The 25,696-nt window shown below is 41.0% G+C and overlaps 1 protein-coding gene across 1 annotated transcript in view; it reads right to left on the reverse strand.

Annotated features, from left to right (window-relative positions):
* mnat1 (MNAT1 component of CDK activating kinase) overlaps nucleotides 1–25,696 on the reverse strand; it is a 143,075-nt gene that overhangs the window by 38,662 nt on the left and 78,717 nt on the right. Inside the window, exon 7 of the mRNA XM_061968865.2 lies at nucleotides 4,795–4,916. Coding sequence (XP_061824849.1) covers nucleotides 4,795–4,916 — 122 coding nt within the window. The remainder of the gene's footprint in view (nucleotides 1–4,794; nucleotides 4,917–25,696) is intronic.

The raw sequence follows: 25,696 nt of genomic DNA on the forward strand, positions 1-25,696 counted from the left end.
TGTATTTTGCAGGGGAAAATATCTGTGTTGTAACTGTGTATAAATACTTGGAAATAATTTTAGATTCACAATTTACAGTAAAAAAGCATATCAAGAAAGGCTGAACTAAATATTGATAATGTTAGGTATATCAGTGTTTAAATACAAAAGCTGCTAAAATATTTTGTTAAACTATGATAATGCCACATGTGTCGTGCTGTTCTCAGGACTGTAAGACAACACTGAAATTGATCTATTCTGTCTATATGGATGTGAGTGTGAATGTTGTCTGTCTATCTGTGTTGGCCCTGCGATGAGGTGGCGACTTGTCCAGGGTGTACCCCGCCTTCTGCCCGATTGTAGCTGAGATAGGCTCCAGCAACCCCCCGCGACCCCAAAGGGAATAAGCGGTAGAAAATGGATGGATGGATGGATGTCTATAAACAGGCTCTGAAAGTCCTGGACATGAAACCTTTTCGTTATCACCACTTTGGACAAAATGTAAACTACTGGATTGAGAACATTTTGTAAAATTTCAATATGCTGATCTGGTTTTTAGAATCTTACGTGATTTGGCCCCACCACCACTTTCTGATTTTGTACATCACAGCAAAAGGCAAACTAGATCCGCTTCCTCAAACAACCTGATAGTTCCCCTTAGGAAAAGTGCCTTCAGCCAGTCGGCTTTCTCAGTGGGGGCAGTCCAGTTTTGGAACAATATCCTTTCTCATATATGCTATGTTGATACATTCAGGTAATTCAAAAATATGATAAAATCATGGCTACTTGAGAATCAAACTTGTGTACATCATCATTAATTCATTTTATGTTTTGCTGCTTTGTGCTACCTGCCTGTTACCAGTGCAACTATGCTTGTGTGTAATTGTTTATGGTGCTGTTGAAGCTTAATGTATAGTGCTTGTGCGGAATGTTTGTGTGAGATATTTATCAAAGTTTTACTATTTCAAGTAGACTACCAATGAGTGTTGTTTTTATCTGATATTGTTTGCTGCTGGCCATCTACATATTGCCCAGGGATTATTGTTGTAAACTAGCTTTGTAACTTAAACTTGCACATTTACAGAAATGTTGATCAATGTACGTTGTCCCTGTTCAAATAAACTAATAAAATGAAAAATCAAACACATTTGTCCTCATGCTGCTGTCAATGGAAAAGTTTGGACAACAACTTGTTTTTATTTTTTCCCCCCCAGTTGATGAGTGTTTATATATATACTAAAAGGACATTTTATTTCATTAGGTACACAAACTACTGAGACTAAGAGCAGTAGCAAACCAAATATTAAGAACGTCAAAAAATTATTAATTTAAAAATATGTTTGTTTTTACTATTTTTTATGTTGTTCCTCTCTCTGAATAGTATACAAAACACCCCTTTTTTTTTTTTAGTAAAAATAATCCAACAGCACCAATCACAAAATGAGCATTGTTATCTTTTTGAAGCCAGAATTACTCTCTTGCTCCTGTTCTTCAATAGGACCTCATTTAGTTTTAACGGTGTGAGTAATGAAGGCTGTGGTTGACTGTTTTGGATGTCTGAACAGTCTGGCTGGAATTAGAAGTGCATCCCTATTCAGCCTAGTGTTGACTGAACATCCTGCACATAAGTCCGCATGTAGAGCCAATGAAGCCACGAGGGAGGCTGTGTGTGTGCGTTCTAGTCTCTCTTGATGTCCAAGACAAATCACCACTGGTGCTGCTGTCACTGCGAACCTTGACCAAGACAAACAGGCTAGTTTTAAAATAAGTACCTGCAGCCTCACAGCCTTTCCAGCTCATCCACACTGAGTCATATCCATATGTCCTCACATGCTGGAACATATTTCCCTTCACAGGTCACAGGCCTGAAGTTGGAGTCCAACACTCCACACAGGGGACTCACTTTTCACCCCCTCCAACCTTGTCTGTATTCTCTCTCCTGCCGCACGCGCACACACGCACGCACATGCACGCACGCACACGCACACACGCACACGCGCACACGCGCACACGCACACGCACACGCACACGCACACACACACACACACACACACACACACACACACACACACACACTTAGTATGTGAATATTTACCACATTGCACACCAGTTCTATTATAGCAAAAATGCTGGGAGTGCAATAAAAGGGGCGACTGGATGAGTATACCAGGTTGGAGGGATACAAGCTATGTGTGTGCAAGCTTTGGCCATCAATGTGTCTGAACAAGCATGCACAAAACCTCTAGCTGAATATGCAAACTGCTTCTAAGTGTCAGCATTATTTCCTTGCTTTTACTTAAAAGCACATTGCATTCTGGGAGTTGTTGTTGGTCTGAACAGGCAAGGCTGTGTATTTGTTTGCGCCTGTGGGACTGGAGTTTCTCACTCAAGACCTATTTGCGTTTGTGGCCTTTCCAGTATTGGTCCACCTGGAGTGGCACACACACTTATGCACACCCACTTCTAAACCACACAATTTAAAACTGTGTTTAGATTTCTTAAAGAAGTAGCACATCAGCACTTCACTGACTACACATCATAATAAATATATGTCAAATGTTTCTTTAAAACATGTTGATTTCTTGATAAAACAAACTGGTGTAATTACTTGGAACATACAAACTTATGACGATATAGGTTCAAATGAAGGTTACTGTTCGGGTGAAACAGCATTGAGCAAGGTCCACACCTGCAAACCCCAAAATATGTTTTGCTCCTGTCACCCAATAAAAGCCGACCATTCTCAGTATATAGGCGGGTTTCAGTAGCAGTCAGTTGTAGTGAAGACGGCAGGAGGCTGAGGCTGACTGATGAATGACTTGCAATTCGGCGAAGACTGGACCAGTGGCGTCCTAGATTGATTGGCCCAAAGGGGGCTGTCGGCGGGGGAAGCACTTCCTGTGTGTGTTAATGGACGCTGCTGCAGAGGCACTGTGGCGGCTTGTGGGAGCACTATGGTGGCGCTTGCTAGCTTTCATTCACTTTCAGTCTCGCAGTTAAATTCAAGGAAAGTCAGTATGACTTCTTAGCTATCTACACCAAAACAGCTACATGCGTGTCTAAATACCAAAAATAATACTTATAGTGAGTTGTTTTAACACCCTTATGTACTATTCCAGGCCTGGAATGCAAACAAGCCTGTCCCAGAAGTTGCACAGATAATTATGCACTTCCAATTGTATACTCTTCTTAGTATCATTAGAGATGTCCCGATCATGGGATCGGATTGGCTTTTTTAACTCAACGGCAAATGGGCTGGTGAGCTGCCGAGCCCAGCCAATCTTTACCACAACTGTGTCCCAGTGTTTACATGCTAAAAATTGTAATCACGTGAAAGATTCCTTCAAAGGGATGCACGCTCAGGGAGACACAATTACATTTCCATATTCTTGTTACACACAAGCAGGAAGTGTGTGTGTGAATTCCAAGAAGCTGTGTCTTGCCAGAACACGGCTCAAATTTGAGAGCAAGCTGCAAAGAGCGCATGAGTCGTCTATAAGCGGCTTCTAAGATACTAATCCTCACCACTATGGCGAAAAAATAAACTAAGTTTCTACCAAGTATCATTATTACTAAGGGACTCCCGCCATCAGTGTGTATGAATGGGTGAATGTGGAAATAGTGTCAGAGTGCTTTGAGTACCTTCAAGGTATAAAAGTGATCTACAAGTATAATCCATTTACCATTTGAGTGCAAAACCCAAATGATTTTAATGGGTAACAAAAGTGTTTTTTTGCTTTTGTTTATCTATTGTGTATTAGCCACTTTATTTTGTTAAGAAAATTGTATGTAGCATTCATAATCAAAAATTTAATATATCATCTGATTAACAACAAATATCAGCAAATTCTAAATTTGATAAGAAAAGCTTCATAAAATTTAATATTGTGTTAACTTTAGTTACCTTCAATAAAAAAAATTCCAGTTTTATAATCGAAGAATCGGATCGAGGGCCAAAAATGTTGATTGGGACATCCCTACCTTTTATAGATATTTAATCAGTTTGCTAGTTTACGACAAAAAATGAAACAGAAATATATTTTATGAGGTAAAATAAATTAGCTGACGCAAATTTCTGTATAATGCACAGTGCATACAGTGGAACCTCGTTTTTGTTGTTTTGTAATCCGTTCCAAATCGTCTGACAAAGACCGGTAAGCACAAAAAACACATTTAAAATAAGCTAATTTTCCCGTAAGAAATAATGGAAATCCAATTATTCCATTACATACACACAAAAATATCAATACAACAAACATTTTAGAGGTAATAATCATATTTTTACATTAAAAAAACTATGAAAAATTCATATAAAAATTTTACATTCAGAAAACAATGTAAAATTCATATAAATTATGAGGTCTCTTTTACTTTGACTATTCTTGTTGGCGAAGACTGTGATGAGGCAAGGGGAGAGCCTTGCAGACGCAGTCTTTGTACTTTTCTTTCTTGAGTTTCTTACCTTCTCAAAGCGCTGGCACTCACAACTTTATTATTATGTACCGGGTAGTCATACTCAATAGAAAAGACTACACAGTCACCAACACGTGGAATTCTTTGTTTGAGCACTCGAGTCTGTAGAATAATTTGCAGGTAAACAAACTAATTTGTTATGCGCAATGTTTGACCATAATAGACTCTATTCAAAAATTAGGGCTATCGTAGGCCGATGTTTTTCATCAAAAACTAAATTGGGCGAAAAGAGGGGCCATACAAAAACTCTGTCATCATTGCATTTCATTTTAACCAACGTTTTCTTTGTGCAATAATAAAAAAAAATGTGCTTGTGTTTTGAGTGTGTAATAAAACTTGTACCCGAGTCTTCCTAGCTGCTCCAGTTCAGGCACCGGTGGTCCAAATGTTTCAATTTGGAGGGGGCTGTAGTGGTAAAGAGCTTCTTCTAACTTGGGTACAGCTTGTAGAGATACCGTCTGACGCTGTGGAAAAAAACAGACGGAGAAAAGAGAGAGCAAAACACATTTAACATTTGACTATAATCTTCATTGGTATGCAGTGGTAATTATGTCACAACCCTAATTACATAATAAGAAAAAACTAACTTTTAGGGCTTAATGTCAATCAAGTTCTTGACAGACTGGTTTATATACAGTATATGACTTTTTGACATTTGTACTTTCCGATGGAAAGAAGCCAAGCATACATGGTGACATATTTTATAAAAATATTACAGATTTGGTAACCAAACATTAAAACAAATAAACTTAATTGAATTTAATCTCAGAGTTTATTGACACTATCAAAGAGGCGTTAATGTTGGGGTACTTGAATTTTGTGCCACCAGGCAGAATTCAAATTGTAAATCCCACCCCCCACGCTGCGAACCTCACTGATAATCCTTTCCAGTGTCCTCCTCTGTCGAAGTGCACGCAATCGCGCAAGAGAGCTGTACGTTCACACGCAAAGGTTGTTGACAGTGTGAAGTTGCATGGAAGGATCCCCTAGTTTGTATTATGTTGCAGACAGTCTGTAACACATGTCATCACGCAAAAGGATACACACAAAATATTGGAAAATGGAACCTGTCTAGAAGGAAAACAGCCACTTGAGCGTCCAAAGTTAGTCCAACACTGTCACTCCATCTTGAATACGCCGGACCAATATTTATTCAAGTTTTGGCTATTTTTTTTTTTTTTTTAGACGCACAGTGTGTTTCTCTTCTTCCTCTGATTTCATCTATAGGTTTTTATTTAGCAGTAAAAGCAAGCGCACAATCTTTCCAGGTGGGTGTTCGGCATCGATGCTTTACTGCAAACAAGTTTGTGCCGTGAGGAGGCTCCTTTGTTAGTTTGTCTTCCAGGGTTTTATTGACTAAAATACTTAATTATAAGGCACAAACAGCATGCAGACGTACAGTTTTTTCAGAAATGATTACTGTTACGATATACTGTATGATGCTGATATGTATTTTTTGTTGAATAATATAACTTAGGTACCCCAGCTTTAGTTAATTAGGCAACAAGTTGAATTATTGTGGTTGTTGTGTGCATTGGTGTAGAATTTCACATTATTAGACTGCATTACTTTTACCAGTTTTTGTAGCTAAATTAGGTAACCCAAAACAAATTTACACAACTCTGTATGATGCAGCAATATTATCTTTGTAAAGCCAGATGTTTTGATACAGCTCTTGTTGTAGATATAGCAACTTTACCTAATGTTGTGGGCATCAGGAGGCGGAAAAATAACAACAATCGATGAAAATAAGTTTTTTTTGTGTTTCTAACTTTACATGTGGCTGTTTGCCAAGGGAAGGTGACCAATCTAATCCAAGAGGGCACGGACGGCAGATAGTAAATAAAACTTTGCAGCAAAGTTATATGTAGAGCTCTGGGACAGACATAGCCACGCAAAATCAAAACACCAAAATTGGCAGGACAAAAAAACGTCAGTGGATTACAGACAAAACACGCTAGAAGCGAGCAAAAAACTGAGCCCTCAGAGCTCTTGAACAAAGGATTCTGTCTGTGTAGTGAACACTTCCCAATGGACTGGACTTTCACATGAAGTCAGGACCCGGGGTGTATCACTCCTTATGCATCAGTCGGTGACGTCTCTACGCCCCGACGTGTCTACGTGCAAGAGGATCCCCTGCTGGCCCCACTATGGACTGGACTCTCACACTATTAACCGTATCCACTCGGCTTCCACTGCACCGGTCACCCAGGGGCGGGGGTCCCTCTATCTGCGGTACGTTCCAAGGTTTCTTGTTGTTCCCATTGGGTTGAGTTTTTTCTTGCCCTGATGTGGGATCTGAGCTGAGGATGTCGTTGTGGCTTGTGCAGCCCTTTGAGACATTTGTGATTAAGGGCTATATAAGTAAACTTTGATTGATTGATTGATTAGAGTTGTCCCGATATTAATACTTTGGTACCGGTACCAAAATGTATTTCGATACAAAAAAAATTAAAATAAAGGGGACCACAAAGAAATATCATTATTGGCTTAATTTTAAAGATTAAAAAAAAAAGTAAGTCATTAAACACACTCTGCTTTTCTTATTGCACTCATATACAATTGTGAATTGTTCTTTATTACATAGAGCCTGCCATAATGTAGAATTAAGTTAGGTTAGAATAGAAAGCTTTATTGACATTGTATTAAATGCTTCATGGTTGAGGTTTGCCACTCTTTGTCTGTGCTTTTATAGAAATAAAATCATTAGTAAATACAAAAAAACAATACGACTAAAAGCGTCTATGAATGTTCTCATTCATCCAGGTCATTGTAATCTCAGGGCATTCAATCAATCGCAACTGGACTATTTGGTTTGTCTGAGAAGACGTTTCGCCTCTCATCCGAGTAGGCTTAATCAGTTCATGCTCATAGACTTAGATTGGTCATATCAAGTCCTTAGACTTCAATTGGTCAGATCTAGTCTAGCGGCTGGTGCCAATATCTCAATAGGCTTCATCAGTTTATGCTCATACACTTAGATTGGTCAGATCTAGTCTTAGACTTAGATTGGTCATAACTAGTCTAGCGGCTAGTGCCAAATCCCCAAATATCTATACTCAAAAACTAGGAGAGCGTGCCTGGGCAAGGATGGTTTGGAACTACTGTAGTGAGAAAAACAACTGTTTTGATGCAAACGAGCAATCCTACTGTCAAAGCCAACGACAGTCATTGAAGTGTAATTTTCCCTCATTGAGGTATTGTGTGGCAGAACAATTTCTGTGGATCGACTACCATCAGTCCAAAAAAGTCGGAATCCCCCACGTAAGCATTCTATTCAGTTGTAAACAAATGACACAAATGGCATTCTGGTCACAGAAGGTCACCAGAATGCCATTTGTGTCATTTGTCATTTGTTTCTAACTCCTGTTATTTGTTGGAGGTTAAATTGCAGTTTTTTAGGAATGGTTGAAAGGACAGTGTCGTATGTGGGAGACAGGTGGTGTCGCAGACCACCTCCTCTGTTCAGGGATGGTTCTTCAACCTTGACATAGATGGCTTCCCTCACTCCTCTATCGTACCATCCGTCCTCCCTGTCCAGAATCCGTACATTTGTGTTCTCAAAGGAGTGCTGTTTTTCCCTTAGGTGCAAGTAGACAGCTGAGTCTTGGCCTGAAGAGTTTGCCTGTCTATGCTGTGCCATGTGTCGGCTTTGGGGTTGTTTTGTTTCTCCATTATATGAATCAATGCATTCATCATTACAATGGATAGCATACACCAGAATGTTTTTGTTGGTGTGGGATATCCGGTTTTTAGAATGCACCAGTCTCCGTCTCAGGGTGTTGCCTGGTTTGAAGTGTACTGGGATGTTGTGTTGGTTAAAAATTCTTCTGAGTTTCTCAGACAGACCTGATACATATGGGATGACAATATTTTTTAGCGTCTGTTTTTGTTATATCTGGAAGTGGATGCACTCTTTACAAAACGACCAGCTGGGGTAACCACAGGTTTTGAGGGCTTCCCTCAAATGGATATGCTATTTCTCTTTGGCCTGTGGACTGGTAGGAATATTATCAGCTCTGTGTTGTAGGGTTTTGATAACGCCCAGTTTGTGTTCCAGTGGGTGGTGTGAGTCAAAAACTAGGTATTGATCAGTACGTGTGGGTTTTCGGTAAACCCCGACATGGAGCCCCGTGTTTTCTCCAATGTGGACATCCAAAAAAGTGATGCAGAGTCTGCATCACTGCAGACGCCGCATCAGTCCGTCGTGGTGAAAAAGAAGCTGAGCCGGAAAGCAAAGCTATCAATTTAGCGGTCGACCTACGTTCCTATCCTCACCAATGGTCATGAGCTTTGGGTTATGACCGAAAGATCACGGGTACAAGCGGATTAAATTAGTTTCCTCCGTTGGGTGGCGGGGCTCTCCCTTAGAGATAGGGTGAGAACCTCTGTCATTCATAAGGAGCTCAGAGTAAAGCCGCTGCTGGGGAGGTGTTTAAGGCGCATCCAACCGGTAGGAGACCACAGGGTAGACCCAGAACACGGTGGAGAGACTATGTCTCCTAGCTGGCCTGGGAGCGCCTCTGGATCCCCCGGGAAGAGCTGGACTAAATAGCTGGGGAGAGGGAAGTCTGGGATTATTTGCTTAGGCTGCTGCCCCCGTGACCCGACTTCAGATAAGCGGAAAAAGATAGATGGATGGATCGATGGATGGCTGTAGATATAGTACCTAAATAGTGAGTAGATATACTGTTCAATAAATAAAACCTGAAGAACAGACTTTACATTGTACACTACTTTACTGTACATTAGAAATAAAATGCCTACTCCCCAAAATACGGTAGTGAAGGGGAACAAACCAGCAGTCAGTAAATGTGAGGTAATGGCAAAGGATGGAGAAAAAAATCACAGCCAGAAAGAGTTTTAAAACAACTCAAGTCTGGCAAATATTCATCCACTGACTCTCCAAGGCATTGGACCTTTATTGTCAATTTTATTTAAGCCGTTTTGATACAAATTTCAAAAAAAGTTGAGGTTTCACAGTTTCCTGAACATTACATGAGAAATATGATACTACTCAAGGCCATTGCACAGTTGTTCAAATTGTAAGAGTTCTTCCATCAAAAGGGGAATTTCCACACCAAGTGACACCCACTTTGTCTCAACATGAAAGTAATCAGACTTAGAAGACAAATTATAAAGACGATGCCTAAAACAAAATTATAGGTAGTGGCAGAGGAACTGAAAAGACAAAAGGAAGACAAAAAGATGAGAGAAAAAGGAAGTTCAGCGTGAGCAGTATAAACAAGACTGCTCAGAGGGGAGTTAATGAAAACCAAACTAAATGAGTAACATGTGCCCCCACTCCCTCACACTCACAAACACAGGCACTCAACCACACACACGCGCACACACGCTTCAGCCTATACACAAGTAAAGCCGCCTAAGCTCCACTGGAAGTTACTAAAGCACTGAGGATGCACACTGAGACAGCGTGAATGCAGAGTAACTCAACCAAACACAACAAGATTATCCTAAACAAACACACGTGTGCACACACTCTGTTACACAAACTATTCCTAATAGTTTGATGCTCTTTCGTGTCTCTGGTTGAGTAAATTCATTAAAACTAGGGCTGTCAAAATTAACGCGATAGCGTGTTAACTATGAATTCCTTTAACAGCATTAATTTTCTTAACGTGCGATTAACGCGCATGACTCCTGACTCTTTTATTTCCGTAACATGGGGAAACGTAATGGCGTCTAGTTACTGTTGAGCCACAAGCAGGAAAATAGCGAGCAGAAATGCACAAAGAAAAGGGTACAATATGAAAATTTGATGTCCAATGCTACGACGAGTTGTTTTGCTGACAAGACAAGACTATTTCATCTTCAATCACCGTGAGACGACGTCACTGGAGCAAATGCGGAGCTGGTGTGATTTGCCGCTTGCAGAGAGAAGCTTCCTTTCGGTTAGGTTAGGACATTGTCATGCAGCAAAACAATCATGAATAACTTGTACAACATGTAATGTACAGAATATCAGAAGCATTTATTATATTCAGGTATAAATATCACATTTTACATAACCAAACATCGTTGAAAATCAAACCACGATCATAATCCACATTCAGTGGTATTCATGCGTGGAACTGGTATCCAAATATAGAAGTGTAGCTCCTACTCTGATTGCAAGTGCTCCAACAGTAGGAATACAAATTCTGTATTCCTACAAAATACAATATCTGGCAAGACACCAATGCACTGCAGGTAATGTTCTACTCTCATTAAAAGTGTGCTTTTGTCCTTTTTGTGTTGAGCTTTTTAATTATTTATTGTTATTATTTAATTATTATTTAATTACTTATTGTCCAGTCATGGTAATAAAAACTTGAAAATTATCTGTCTCGGATACATTTTAATAAAAAATTATGTTTATCTGCGATTAATCGCTATTAATTTTGAGTGAACTATGAACAAACTGCGCTTAAACGCGATTGTTATTTTAATCGTTTGAAAGCCCTATTTAAACAAAGTCAAAATTGATGACAAGACAGCATTAAGCAAAGCACAGTTGGTTTAAAATGCTTTCAATATAAACTATTTGTTAGCTCCTCCAAAGTAACCCACATTTTAAAACACCTTATTTGACTGATCTTTATGAATTTAGTTGTTTATGTGTAATTGATTGAGTAATCAAACATGTCTTGAAGAAAGCAACAGAGGCACAATTGAGTGCACCATTCTGTTTAAACCAGCAGAGGCACTGTTGTGTCAGTCTCAACTAGACTCCAGCCTGAGTAAGAACATGTCAGCTATGGGGTGTTCGATGTAGCTGCAGCGGACCGCCACACAGCTATGACAACAATAGTGTTTGCAATACCTTTGTTTGTCATCTATGTTATTAGAAAAGCACACTGACACAGCCTTTCAAATTTCGCTGTGCTTTTCAGCGTGTTTTGTTTTTCTTGTACAATGACAATAAAAGCTGGCATAGAAACAGAAGTTCAGATCGATCATCAGGGAAAAGAGATTGTCATATCCTCATTATAAAACAGGTTTAAAAATAACTAACAATAACAACCAAGTCAAAGGTACAGAGTCCTCTCTGATACAGAACACAAAAACAACACTTACATGATGTCAAATTAACCAATGCCATTTTCTGGATATTATTTTAATCATTTTAATTGTGTTATCCTTAAAAGAACCATCATAATCACATTCAAACAGTCTTCCCTCAGTCTTCAACCTCAAGGTGCTAATGATGGCCAATCCTGTCCCATCATTCATCCAACAACTGTGACACCCCGCCATAGACTAATGAAACACAGGCCTGCCAACCAAAAGGCTGAGAAACTTTCCTTCAATTTCACACTGTTTCATTCTCTCCATCCACCCTCCATCAAACTTTCAGCACTACCTAACTCCCATGCACCAATTGACGCGATGGGATTAAACAGCAGGGAGGTGGAATTGGGAGAGCAACAGGAAAAGTGTCTGTGTGGTGAAGAAAAAAGCTACAGATGCCTACAGAGCCGTAAAGCAGATTCATATGTGACACACAGAATAGCAAGCCTCCACCTCTAGAGACCTTTCTTTTGCATTCCTCTGCAGAGTCACCTCTAAACATCCACACTAACAAATGCAGCATAACAAACCGGCACATATTTCTTGCTCAATATAGTGGGAAAATAAGTGCTTTTCCTAGCATATATTGCATGCTTGAAACTCACTGTACCTGTTTGGACTTCATTATAGATAGCTCGTAGTGCTTCAAGTACAGTATTTCTTTGCCACAAATGAATCCGCCCCCTAGCATTGCATGCAAAAACTGCCATAGTAGTTTTCTAAATGTAGTACAAATCAAGAAGTCTCTGAACTGTGCTGTCCAGTTTACCTGTACTGCCCAATAAAGACTGTTAACACTGCAGGCCACAGTAGCCCAAATCTGATTTTTTCCATTTGTAAGTAAAGTAAAATGTGATCTTTATCAGACTACAGTCTAAACGCACACAGGCCCCAATGTCACTTGCATGCGCAGTTCGATAAATTGTAAACAAAGGAAGTTGACCGGAAGTTGTCAAAATAAAGTACCTCTTGTAGATGAAGAGTTGACTTATCACTGGCGCTACAAGTAAGTGATTATTTTATTGTATATTTTATTTGATATCTAAATCGAAGTTTCATAACTTAAGTAATAACTTTTTGAGGCGGCATCAATAGACACCGCTATTCGACAGAAAACCGAATCCTGTAAATCAGTGGTCTCCAACGACCGGGCCGCGGTACCGGTCCGTGGACCGATTGGTACCGGGCCGCACAAGAAATAAAAAAAAAAAAATTGTTTTTATTTATTTATTTATTTTTAATTAAATCAACATAAAAAACACAACATATACATTATATATCAATATAGATCAATACAGTCTGCAGGGATACACTCCGTAAGCACACATGATTGTATTTCTTTATGACAAAAAAATCAAATACCATACAACCCCCCCCCCTCATACACACCCCCTACCCCGCGCAACACAACAAAACAAATACCCAGAATCCCATGCAGCCCTAACTCTTCCGGGCTGCAATATACACCCCCGCTACCACCAAACCCCGCCCCCCCAACCCCGCCCGGCTCAACCGACGCACGGAGGGGGGGGGGGGGGGGGGGGGTATGGTTGGTGGTAGCGGGGGTGTATATTGCAGCCCGGAAGAGTTAGGGCTGCATGGGATTCTGGGTATTTGTTTTGTTGTGTTACTGTGCTGATGTTCTCCCAAAATGTGTTTGTCATTCTTGTTTGGTGTGGATTCACAGTGTGGCGCATATTTCTAACAGTGTTAAAGTTATTTATACGGACACCGTCAGTGTAACCTGTATCGCTGTTGGCCAAGTATGCATTGCATTTACGTGTGTGTGCGTCCTGAAGTCGCACATATTTTGTGATCGGGCCGGCACGTTGTTGGAATGGATGAAAAGCAGACGTGACGACAGCTCGTGGAGGACGATAAACGCAGTGCCTTTAAAGCACGCCCCCAAGACTGAGGTCCGGGTGGACTACGAGGTATAATGACTGATGAATAACTTTGTTCGATGATGAAAGATGCCTCAGCTCAAAGCCTGAGCCCCGACATTAATGAACTAGCATCCAAGAAAAGATGGCAGGTATCTGGCTTGGGCACATCAGATTAGATCAGTGTGTTGCAAAATGAGCAGTTTAAAGTCCTGAATGGTTGGTTTATTCATTGTTATTTTATTTTCTAATTTATTAGCCTGTGGAAAAAGTTAATGTTGATATTTACCTCCGAAGGCTGCAAATAGAAAAGAGGCATTCAATTTTTATTTAAATTGTATTTGATATGCCATTGATATTTTCTAACTATTATTATTATTATTTGAAACTCGATTTTGCATGTCGCTATAAAGTTATACAAGCCTTGGGCCGCGGCTTTGTTCAGTTTTAAATTTTGGCCCACTCTGTATTTCAGTTTGACACCCCTGGTTTAAACTATAGTCACATGTGAAAAGATCAAACTACCTCTTGATGTCGCCAAAATCTATTGCGAAAAGCACTTTGGGGCGTTTAGACTGGCAAAAAATATCCACTCTGTGTCACTTGTGGGCAAAAAAATCTGATTTGGTGTTCAGTGTAAACAGGGCCTAAGACATCTGGCTCAATTGGTCAGACACAGAAGGTAAGACCAAAGTTGATGGTACGTTTATGAGGCAGGGCTCTCGTAAAAGTCACGTCAGTTAGGCCATGTCCACAGGATACTTTTATAATGTGTTAAAACATCTCCATTCACACGTGTGTATTATCAAATACAATTTTTGTCCCCATATAATTGTAGCCAATCAAAAGCATCCATGACATATTTTACCGGAGGCGGTACTGTAGTGAACATGGCCGGTCATGGAAAAAAAAAGGGATATTGACACTTTTTTGTCAATATGGTAAAATTAGCAGTATAGTTATGCTTAAAAATACAATAGCTCCTTTAAATAGGTTTAAAGCCAGCAGGCCAGCATTGTTTGCTATTGTACTTTTTGACAGTGGAAATGATGGCGCCAACTGTGACGTCCTCAGACGGAGGACAGGCTGTACCTCTGTGTTCTAGCCATCCAGACACAATCTTCACCCTGGCCCGCGTTATCAAAAATGTGGGTTTTTAGGGACATGTGTTTACATGTGGACAAGAGACCAAAACGTATAAGTATTATTTTTTTAAGTATTCGTATTGTGAACATGGCCTTAGAAATGAGAAGTGAATTATATTCTGCAAAACCCACTTTTCTTGCCTGTTGGCACCTGTTTTTCTGTATTTGTGATCCCCATAAGAGCCACAAATGTGAATTCAAACAATAGAGGTGTTGAGGAGATATTTTTCAAACAATATTGTCTTGCTTCAACCGAACCATTTTAGATTTGTCACAACTTGTAATGTTTACCAAAATATGATGTCAGCAGATATCTTCATACATAGTAGAGGTTTACCCGAAGTGTTTACGCGAGTCCGTCAATGTAGTCCAAAGTTGTAGTCACCAAGGTCCCTCTTTTTTCTATCCTCTCGTTTGGGGCAAACTGGCTTGTACAAACCCCGTTTCCATATGAGTTGGGAAATTGTGTTAGATGTAAATATAAACGGAATACAATGATTTGCAAATCATTTTCAACCCATATTCAGTTGAATATGCTACAAAGACAACATATTTGATGTTCAAACTGATAAACGTTTTTTTTTTGCAAATAATCATTAACTTTAGAATTTGATGCCAGCAACACGTGACAAAGAAGTTGGGAAAGGTGGCAATAAATACTAATAAAGTTGAGGAATGCTCATCAAACACTTATTTGGAACATCCCACAGGTGAACAGGCAAATTGGGAACAGGTGGGTGCCATGATTGGGTATAAAAGTAGATTCCATGATATGCTCAGTCATTCACAAGAAAGGATGGGGCGAGGGTCACCACTTTGTCAACAAATGCGTGAGCAAATTGTTGAACAGTTTAAGAAAAACCTTTCTCAACCAGCTATTGCAAGGAATTTAGGGATTTCACCATCTACGGTCCATATTATCATCAAAGGGTTCAGAGAATCTAGAGAAATCACTGCACGTAAGCAGCTAAGCCTGTGACCTTCGATCCCTCAGGCTGTACTGCATCAACAAGCGACATCAGTGTGTAAAGGATATCACCACATGGGCTCAGGAACACTTCAGAAACCCACTGTCAGTAACTACAGTTGGTCGCTACATCTGTAAGTGCAAGTTAAAACTCTCCTATGCAAGGCGAAAACCGTTTATCAACACCCAGAAACGCCGTCGGCTTCGCTGGGCCTGAGCTCATCTAAGATGGACTGATACAAAGTGGAAAAGGTTTCTGTGGTCTGACGAGTCCACATTTCAAATTGTTTTTGGAAACTGTGGACGTTGTGTCCTCCAGACCAAAGAGGAAAAGAACCACCCGGATTGTTATAGGCGCAAAGTTGAAAAGCTAGCATCTATGATGGTATGGGGGTGTATTAGTGACCAAGACATGGGTAACTTACACATCTGTGAAGGCACCATTAATGCTGAAAGGTACATACAGGTTTTGGAGCAACATATGTTGCCATCCAAGCAACGTTACCATGGACGCCCCTGCTTATTTCAGCAAGACAATGCCAAGCCACGTGTTACATCAACGTGGCTTCATAGTAAAAGAGTGCGGGTACTAGACTGGCCTGTCTCCCATTGAAAATGTGTGGCGCATTATGAAGCCTAAAATACCACAACGGAGACCCCCGGACTGTTGAACAACTTAAGCTGTACATCAAGCAAGAATGGGAAAGAATTCCACCTGAGAAGCTTAAAAAATGTGTCTCCTCAGTTCCCAAACGTTGACTGAGTGTTGTTAAAAGGAAAGGCCATGTAACACAGTGGTGAACATGCCCTTTCCCAACTACTTTGGCACGTGTTGCAGCCATGAAATTCTAAGTTAATTATCCATCCATCCATCTTCTTCCGCTTATCCGAGATCGGGTCGCGGGGGCAGCAGCTTAAGCAGGGAAGCCCAGACTTCCCTCTCCCAAAGCCACTTCGTCCAGCTCCTCCCGGGGGATCCCGAGGCGTTCCCAGGCCAGCCGGGAGAGATAGTCTTCCCAGCGTGTCCTGGGTCTTCCCCGTGGCCTCCTACCGGTCGGACGTGCCCGAAACACCTTCCTAGGGAGGCGTTCGGGTGGCATCCTGACCAGATGCCCGAACCACCTCATCTGGCTCCTCTCGATGTGGAGGAGCAGCGGCTTTACTTTGAGCTCCCCCCGAATGACAGAGCTTCTCACCCTATCTCTAAGGGAGAGCCCCGCCACTCGGCGGAGGAAACTCATTTCGGCCGCTTGTACCCGTGATCTTGTCCTTTTGGTCATGACCCAAAGCTCATGACCATAGGTGAGGATGGGAACGTAGATCGACCGGTAAATCGAGAGCTTTGCCTTCCGGCTCAGCTCCTTCTTCACCACAACGGATCGATACAGCGTCCGCATTACTGAAGACGCCGCACCGATCCGCCTGTCGATCTCACGATCCACTCTTCCCCCACTCGTGAACAAGACTCCGAGGTACTTGAACTCCTCCACTTGGGGCAAGATCTCCTCCCCAACCCGGAGATGGCACTCCACCCTTTTCCGGGAGAGAACCATGGACTCGGACTTGGAGGTGCTGATTCCCATCCCAGTCGCTTCACACTCGGCTGCGAACCGATCCAGTGAGAGCTGAAGATCTTGGCCGGAGGAAGCCATCAGGACCACATCATCTGCAAATAGCAGAGACCTAATCCTGCAGCCACCAAACCAGATACCCTCAACGCCCTGACTGCGCCTAGAAATTCTGTCCATAAAGGTTATGAACAGAATCGGTGACAAAGGGCAGCCTTGGCGGAGTCCAACCCTCACTGGAAACGTGTCCGACTTACTGCCGGCAATGCGGACCAAGCTCTGACACTGATTATACAGGGAGCGAACTGCCACAATAAGACAGTCCGTTACCCCATACTCTCTGAGCACTCCCCACAGGACTTCCCGGGGTACACGGTCGAATGCCTTCTCCAAGTCCACAAAGCACATGTAGACTGGTTGGGCAAACTCCCATGCACCCTCAAGGACCCTGCCGAGAGTATAGAGCTGGTGCACAGTTCCACGACCAGGACGAAAACCACACTGTTCCTCCTGAATCCGAGGTTCGACTATCCGGCGTAGCCTCCTCTCCAGTACACCTGAATAGACCTTACCGGGAAGGCTGAGGAGTGTGATCCCACGATAGTTGGAACACACCCTCCGGTTCCCCTTCTTAAAGAGAGGAACCACCACCCCGGTCTGCCAATCCAGAGGTACCGCCCCCGATCTCCACGCGATGTTGCAGAGTCTTGTCAACCAAGACAGCCCCGCAACATCCAGAGCCTTAAGGAACTCCGGGCGGATCTCATCCACCCCCGGAGTTAATTATTATTTGCAAAAAAAAAAATAAAGTTTATGAGTTTGAACATCAAATATCTTGTCTTTGTAGTGCATTCAATTGAATATGGGTTGAAAAGGATTTGCAAATCATTGTATTCCATTTATATTTACATCTAACACAATTTACCAACTCATATGGAAACGGGGTTTGTACATGAACATGCATCCTCCGTTGTTGCCATTTTTAATCAAATGTAGCGTATAGTTCTAACTTATTTCTGTCAGTCGACTCTGTATGGAAGCGCTAAAAACTACAACAAAGATGACAGGGAGAAGACGCAGTCCAAGTAATCGCCTTTGTTCATCCATTACACCACATACTGCTGCCATACTGGTTCATGGCTTTGTCACCTCTCCCCTGGACTACTGCAACTCTCTTCTGTTTGGTCTCCCTCACAAGTCACTTTATAAACTTCAGCTTCTCCAGAACGTTCCCTAACATCCTTGTCATGCGTCCATCTCACCGTCCCCTTTATATAAAATTTCCACCATGGGGGCCCGAGCCTTCAGCCGCTCAGCCCCTCATCACTACCACTAGACCTTTGCAATATGGACTCAATTTCCCTCTTCAAATCAAGACTCAAAACTGCTTATTTACTGTGAAGGTTTTCTATCTTTGTTGTTGTTGTTTCTATCTGATTCATTTTATTGTTTTGTTTTTGTACAGTGTCCTTGAGTGCCTATAAAGGCACCTTATAAGTAAAATGTATTATTAACATTATTATTATAGCGGAGGCACGTAAATAAGACTACCCACAAAGCGGCGCATCCTGAAGAGACGGTCAGTAAGCGACTTGAAGATGGTCTGTACCACCATCTGTACCACTGAGCTCATTAGGACCTTCAAGGCAGCAGATATTTGTCTGTACATTTTCTACGATTTGTGTCAGGATAAAATCCTGTCTCTGAAGTTTACAGAATTCCTTGTATTTAATTCTTTGTTTGTGTTCTGCCACGCACTGTCAAGTGTGGGGCCATGTATATAAGGACAAGTGTGTGCCTTTTCAAATCACGTCTAATCAACTGAATTTACCACATGTGGAGTACAATTAAGCAGAAGGAACACCTCAGGAATGAGCAGTTCAAACAGGATGCCCCTGAGCTCACTTTTGAGCACCATGGAAAAGGCGGTGAATACTTTTGTAGATGTGATTCCTTAGTTTTTTTTAATTTGTAATACATTTGCAAAAAATCTTTATAAAATGTTTTCACATTGTCATTATGTGGTATTGTGTGGACCAAAATGAATTCAGTCCTTTTTGGTATAAGGCTGTAATAACATAACAAAATGTAGAAAAGGTGAAGCGCTGTGAATACTTTCTGGATACACTGTACATCTTACCAGGCACTCGGTCACAATAGTTTACAACTTGGAGAGCTTTATTACTCACTTATTTGTGACAAAAAGCATTGTTCTCTTCAACAGATCTGCATCCTACAGGTAGCAATGCTGCTCATGATTGGTCCTGTTGTAGAACAGCTAATTTGGCATCATAAATTGAAACTTAGGCAAAAAAATCTTAGGTAAAAACCTTGTTTTTTCTTGCCATCTTCTCTTATGTGTTTTATCTTTATATGAAACTTTATAAACATCCGCAAAAAGTGTTTCGGAACATCTTCTGCCATTAAGTCTGTACTTGCGCAGTAACATGGAATAGTCCATAGCCTGAATAGGGTGGGGGAGCTGTTGAAACAATCATGATTGATTGAGCATTTTGGTGTATTTTTAAGATCACAAATTAAGACCAAAATAAATAAATAAATACGGTTTTTTAATATTATGTATCTTTATTAATAGTTTTTATGAGATGTTTGGGGGCCCCATGTGATTGCCTGGGTTTGCCTAATGGTAAATTTGCCCCTGACTACAGTCTTTCACAAATAACTACTCACCTGATCTAAAGATTTTAAATACAGTATTTAGGAATTATTGGTATTCATTCAAAAGTAAACTTCCTTAATAAGTGTACAGAGTTTGTTTCAATATAAATAATTTTTTATTTACATATTTTTTTTAAATTAATTTTCTTAATTTTCTTTTTAGATCCTGCAATGTGCCGCCCTCCAGCATACTGCGCCACAGGCTGCTGCCCAACTCATGAACCTTATAATTTACCGCTTTGGCATTGTTTAACACGGGTATGTACAAATATTTATGAGTCAAAAAAGAAGCAAACCATCAGAAGTCCACCTTAAAGGGGAACTGCACTTTTTTTTTTAATTTTGCCTATCTTTCACAAATATTATAAGAGACATGACGATGGATGTTTTTTTTTTTTTGCATTTTAAATATAAAATAAATGCGATCAAAAGTCATCTTAAAATGGCCTATGGGAGCCGTGCAATTCCGCCTAGAAAGCCCTTAAAAAACATCCAAATACCTCCATTAGGGTCTTATATACATGATGTAAGTATATACCAGTGACGTGCGGTGAGGTTCATGACTGGTGAGGCACTGACTTCATCACAGTCAGATTTACAAACATATGAACCCTAAAGAGTATCTTATTCACCATTTGATTGGCAGCAGTTAACAGGTTACCGTATGTTTAAAAGCTCATACCAGCATTCTTCCCTGCTTGGCACTCAGCATCAAGGGTTGGAATTGGGGGTTAAATCACCAAAAATGATTCCCGGGCGCGGCGCCGCTGCTGCCCACTGCTCCCCTCACCTCCCAGGGGGTGAACAAGGGGATGGGTCAAATGCAGACGACAAATTTCATTACACCTAGTGTGTGTGTGACAATCATTGGTACTTTAACTTAACTTTAACTTTACACATACAAACTGTAGCACACAAAAAAGCACATTTAATAAAAAAAACGTTATTATGGTCTTACCTTTACTAATAAATGAAGTCCATGTGCCGCAACTAAAGCCCTCACTTAAACTTAAACTTAAACGTGCAAGATTGAATCTATTTAAAAAAGTGTAACCGAGGGTTTATAAATGTCGCCTATACTGTACGAAACTACAAAATAACAAACACGGAGGCTCCAGTTTACACGAGGATCACTTTATTTACCTTCTTTCAAAAACCTCCGCTCCACTCCGTATCATCACTTCCGCTCTTAACGCCTTCAAAATAAGAGCTCAAGGCATATACTGTATAACAGCGCATAACAGGAACTTAACATCACAAAGAGGAAAGCCCATGAAAATAGGTTACAAAAGTTATTTAATAAGAAGCCAAAAAGTGTAAAAACAATAATGTTCGTGTTGGAGGAGTTGTGAATTAGATACACCTGCAGTCTGCAGGTGTACCTAATGTTGTGGCCCTGCAGTCATTCACAACTCCTCCAACACGAACATTATTGTTTTTGCACTTTTTGGCTTCTTATGAAATAACTTTTTTAAATAGATTAAATCTTGCACATGGAAAGTTTAAGTGTGGGCTTTAGTTGATATAACAATTCTACGGCGGGGGTGCAGGAGGCGGGATTACTGGAGCCTCAGCCAGTGCGTCTTTTGCAGCCGTTTTATGATCGCTCAGCACAAGAAATACGTTACACACATACAGTTGTTGACAAAATACACTGTACATTATATACCTCAGCTAACTAAACTATGGAAATGTATAATATAATTCATATAGCAATGCGGTCTCACTGCACAGCAGGCCAGCAGTTAGTCGAGTCCAGAATCCATGTTGAGGCACTGAGTGACGTGCCTCAACTGGCTGCTGTTCACCGCACCGTCTCTTCTCAGTATTTGAAAAGCAAATGTGAAAATTCAGCGATTTTGAATAAAAATAATCTAAAACTGGTGAAGTTAAATGGAAAATAACTTTATAGTATAATCACTGGATACATATAACAATTTAATTTTTTTTTTTTTTTTTAAATTTTTTTTTACTTTCCATGATGGCAGGTGAGGCCCCATATACTGTATGAAATGTAGTAACGGACATGTTTAAATTTGATAATTTTGATAATTTTAAGCATACGTAGCGCATTAATTTCTAAAACGTATCACAATGTTTGCTATATTTCTCTTTATTACTGATTTCAGCTCACTGCAGACTTTATGAGAGCTAACAAACATAATAAAACATCACTTTCTGTACAAGGTCTGCTGTCATTAGGATGCCGACTGCTAGGATGTTCATATATTCCCATTTAGGTGAAGAATTACCATAATCCTCACATGGAAACAGGGTGGAGGGTGCGGGAATGGGGGTGAGACCACGCATTTTTTTGTGTCATTCTTGCCATTGCCAGGTCTTAAATGGCTGTCAAAGTGTACCAACTTGTCGGAATACGTCCTCAGACAACTTCTGTCCAGGTGAGATGCATAATTTATTATCTACAACAAACTTCCAGGGAGAAAGGAAGTGAGGAAACACCTTGCCAGTCGATCATGTCAAAATTGCACACAGGTTTGTGATCATAGCACCGCTATAAATCGCTTATCTACGTTAGCACTTATAATAACAATATCACTAATACTTCGTTAACGTTCAAATCATGAAATGTAAATGGAGTATTGTTGGCGGTTTTGAATGGTTATTTTTTGGGGCGGTATAGCTCAGTTGGTAGAGCGGCCGTGCAAGCAACTTGAGGGTTGCAGGTTCGATCCCCGCTTCTGCCATCCTAGTCACTGCCGTTGTGTCGTTGGGCAAGACACTTTACCAACCTGCTCCCAGTGCCACCCACACCGGTTTAAATGTAACTTAGATATTGGGTTTCACAATGTAAAGCGCTTTGAGTCACTTGAGAAAAAGCGCTATATAAATGTAATTCACTTCACATTTATTGGATTTTTATGGGCGCAATAGAGAACTTCCCATAGGCTCCACTGTATGCAGACAAAACAGGTTGAGACCCCCCCATTACACACTCACGCTTTTGTAGCTTAGCTTGACATGTCTTAGTTATTTTAAGAACACCCTTTCTCGTCACAGCTATTTCACACACACTCACAGCCACAATGGTCGAGGCAGATGGCCTCCGCATGCTAGGTCTTTGTTTTTTTTTCAGATTGTCTTCCTGGATGAGTGACATTATTTTTTTCTCCCAAGTAAATGGTAAATGGGTTATACTCGTATAGTGCTTTTCTACCTTCAAAGTACTCAAAGCGCTTTGACACTATTTCCACATTCACCCATTCACACACACATTCACACACTGATGGCGGGAGCTGCCATGCAAGGCCCTAACCACAACCTATTAGGAGCAAGGGAGAAGTGTCTTGCCCAAGGACACAACTGACGTGACTAAGATAACAGAAGCCAGGAATCAAACCAGGATCCCTCAGGTTGCTGGCACGGCCGCTCTTCTAACCGTGTTGTGTGTGGCCATGTTTATGTTCCAGAGCTCTTTGGTGTTTGAATCGGAACTCATGTTTGGTCAATTTTATGTTTCTAGTTTTGGGGAAAGCCCTATTTTGTTTCAGCATGACTGTGCCACAGTGCACAAGACAAAGTCCATAAAAATATATGGTTTGGTTTGGAAAGAAACGAGAGCTCGCACCTCAAACCCATCAAACACCTTTGGGTTGAACTAGAATACAAGATGACCTCGGACTTCTCTAGGGTCCAACATCAGGGATTTCTGATGTCAAAAATGTATTTTCTGAATTCCCACAGACAAATTGTCAATAGAGTGGAAGCTGGGTATTTTCTTTTGTACGTGTAAATGTCAGGTGTGCTTTAGACTTTGGTCCACAAAGTATACACACAAAGCCTCATCATTCACGCAAAACTGACCTTCGAGCAGCAGGTAGCAAGTGTAAAAATCTGGTTGCCCCTCGCCTTACAGGTTTAAATATAACCTCCTATATAACCAGTGGCAGCTGCATCAGTGCAAAGCTCCTAAAGCTGACAAGTCCTTTTTCTGCCGGGCTGGGCTTGCCTGGGTTGTCGAGGCCATCCTAAACAGGGCCACACCAGGGGCAGGGGCAGAGGTGTGAATGCCCACATGCGCTCGTGCCAATCACAGCTGACTGTTCTCTTTGCCCCCAGAACTGACCCCCGCTCCTAAAACGCCTGCACTGATCAACCTATGTTCCAAGAATTCTGCAAAAAAACAATAATGTATGTACTTAAATTAATCTAAAATATTAGGAAAACTATGTACGACTCATATTGAATGAGTAGAGATACTGACTGGCAGTTTTAAGGGGGAGGGGTATATAATGACAAGTTCTCAGGCAGAACAGGTTGGGCCAGTCTGCCAGAAAAAGCTCAGCTCAGCCCTACTCTTACAAGTGTGTCTCCCAATCAGAGGTCACAGTAGAGGACAATTTAACAAAGCAAAACAAACCTGAGCGAACAGAGAGTGATTGTTTGTTTTTCTAATGAAGTCAAGTCCCATCATGTCAGTAGAACAATGTCAGACAGGGCCCGAGGATATTTAAATCAGTTACACATCTATGTTTGGGGATAAACTTGTCACCCACATTCGTCTGTCTGCATATGTGCATTGCGTGTGTTGCCTACTGCTTCCATCAGATGCCCATGGTGGCCACGTCAAATATGTCAGCTGCTCTGCCACCTGTGACAAGTGGATCAAGCCATACTGGTGCGGGAACCTTTCATTTAAGATGCTGCTGAAAGCTGCTCTAAAGCAAAGAGATTCCCCATCGGTCAAACTCTTTGAGGAATGGGACAAAGCAGCAGAGGACAACTCCCTAACCCTAAATAAACCACTTTCTTGGCACAAACAAAGTCACCATAAATATAATCTGAAGCAAGATGCCATAAATAAAGCATTGCACAAACATGTAATTTATATGTTAACGATCATAAATTAAGGTCTACGAACAGGTGCCAAAAGTGAGGATAGTGACTGGTCTTATGTGTCAGACAAAAACAAGCAACCTGTTTAAACATGGGACAACCTGGCTCGCTTCCATGCAGATATCTTTTGATATCGGTTGACAAATGATTCTTCAAAGGATGTTTACTCAGACTAGGCAGTTTGTATGCTCTTGTGCATTCAGTTGCACACCATCCTGTGTGTCTTCAAAAGTGCCAGTACAAAGTGACGGATTAGCACGTGATTTCCAAGCCATTCCTGAGGCAAAACCAAGCACCCCCCACGCCTGACGTTGCACCTGGGCCCAGACAACTTTTTATTTGGATTGGTCTAACTTCATCAAGCATCCATTTAACAGCATTCAAATATAATAGTTGTTATGCACAAGTTCCCAAAGCAATAGGCTTAGATGTTTGCTTGTATGTTCCCAGTCAACATGACACAGCAGCTGCATTACATGCAACATTAGAGCACTCTTTAAATAAAGACTGGTGCATCCACATCCTAACGCTCCTCGGATTGGCAGGGCTCAAACACAAGCAGATATGTCATTCCACTAGTGATAGCTAACCTTGGCTTGGGAGAAGTGGCAGGCTAAAGTGCTGCATGTGGCTGGGATAGTGATGCCATGAATTTCTACTTTCTACTTATGTGACAGATGAACTTGCACATCAACACAGTTGGTATAAACTTGGAGGCCAACTGTTGATTCATCTTGATCACTGTCCGCTTTTCCTTATACTGAAACATTATTCAGTCCCGCCAGGATTTCGCAGGTTTTTTTTAAATGATTTTCGCACCCTAAAATGCCTGATTTTGCAGTATTTTTAAAAGGTTTCTGCAAAAGATGCAGTGTTTCAAGGGGGCCCTATTATCCAAAACCAAATTTTCATACCTATTGGTACCTGCTGTTGTGTATTTGGGATCTGCATAAGTCACAAAAATGTTAAAGTACCAATAGAGTGGAAAAGCAAGTTGCCTCTATATTGAAGCTAGTTTCCTACATGTTTGAATTATGATACCAAAAAGACTTCCAAAGTTTGCAAATAATTAGA

The sequence above is a fragment of the Nerophis lumbriciformis genome, linkage group LG08 (assembly GCF_033978685.3).
Source record: "Nerophis lumbriciformis linkage group LG08, RoL_Nlum_v2.1, whole genome shotgun sequence".
Classification (NCBI taxonomy): Eukaryota; Metazoa; Chordata; class Actinopteri; order Syngnathiformes; family Syngnathidae; genus Nerophis; species Nerophis lumbriciformis.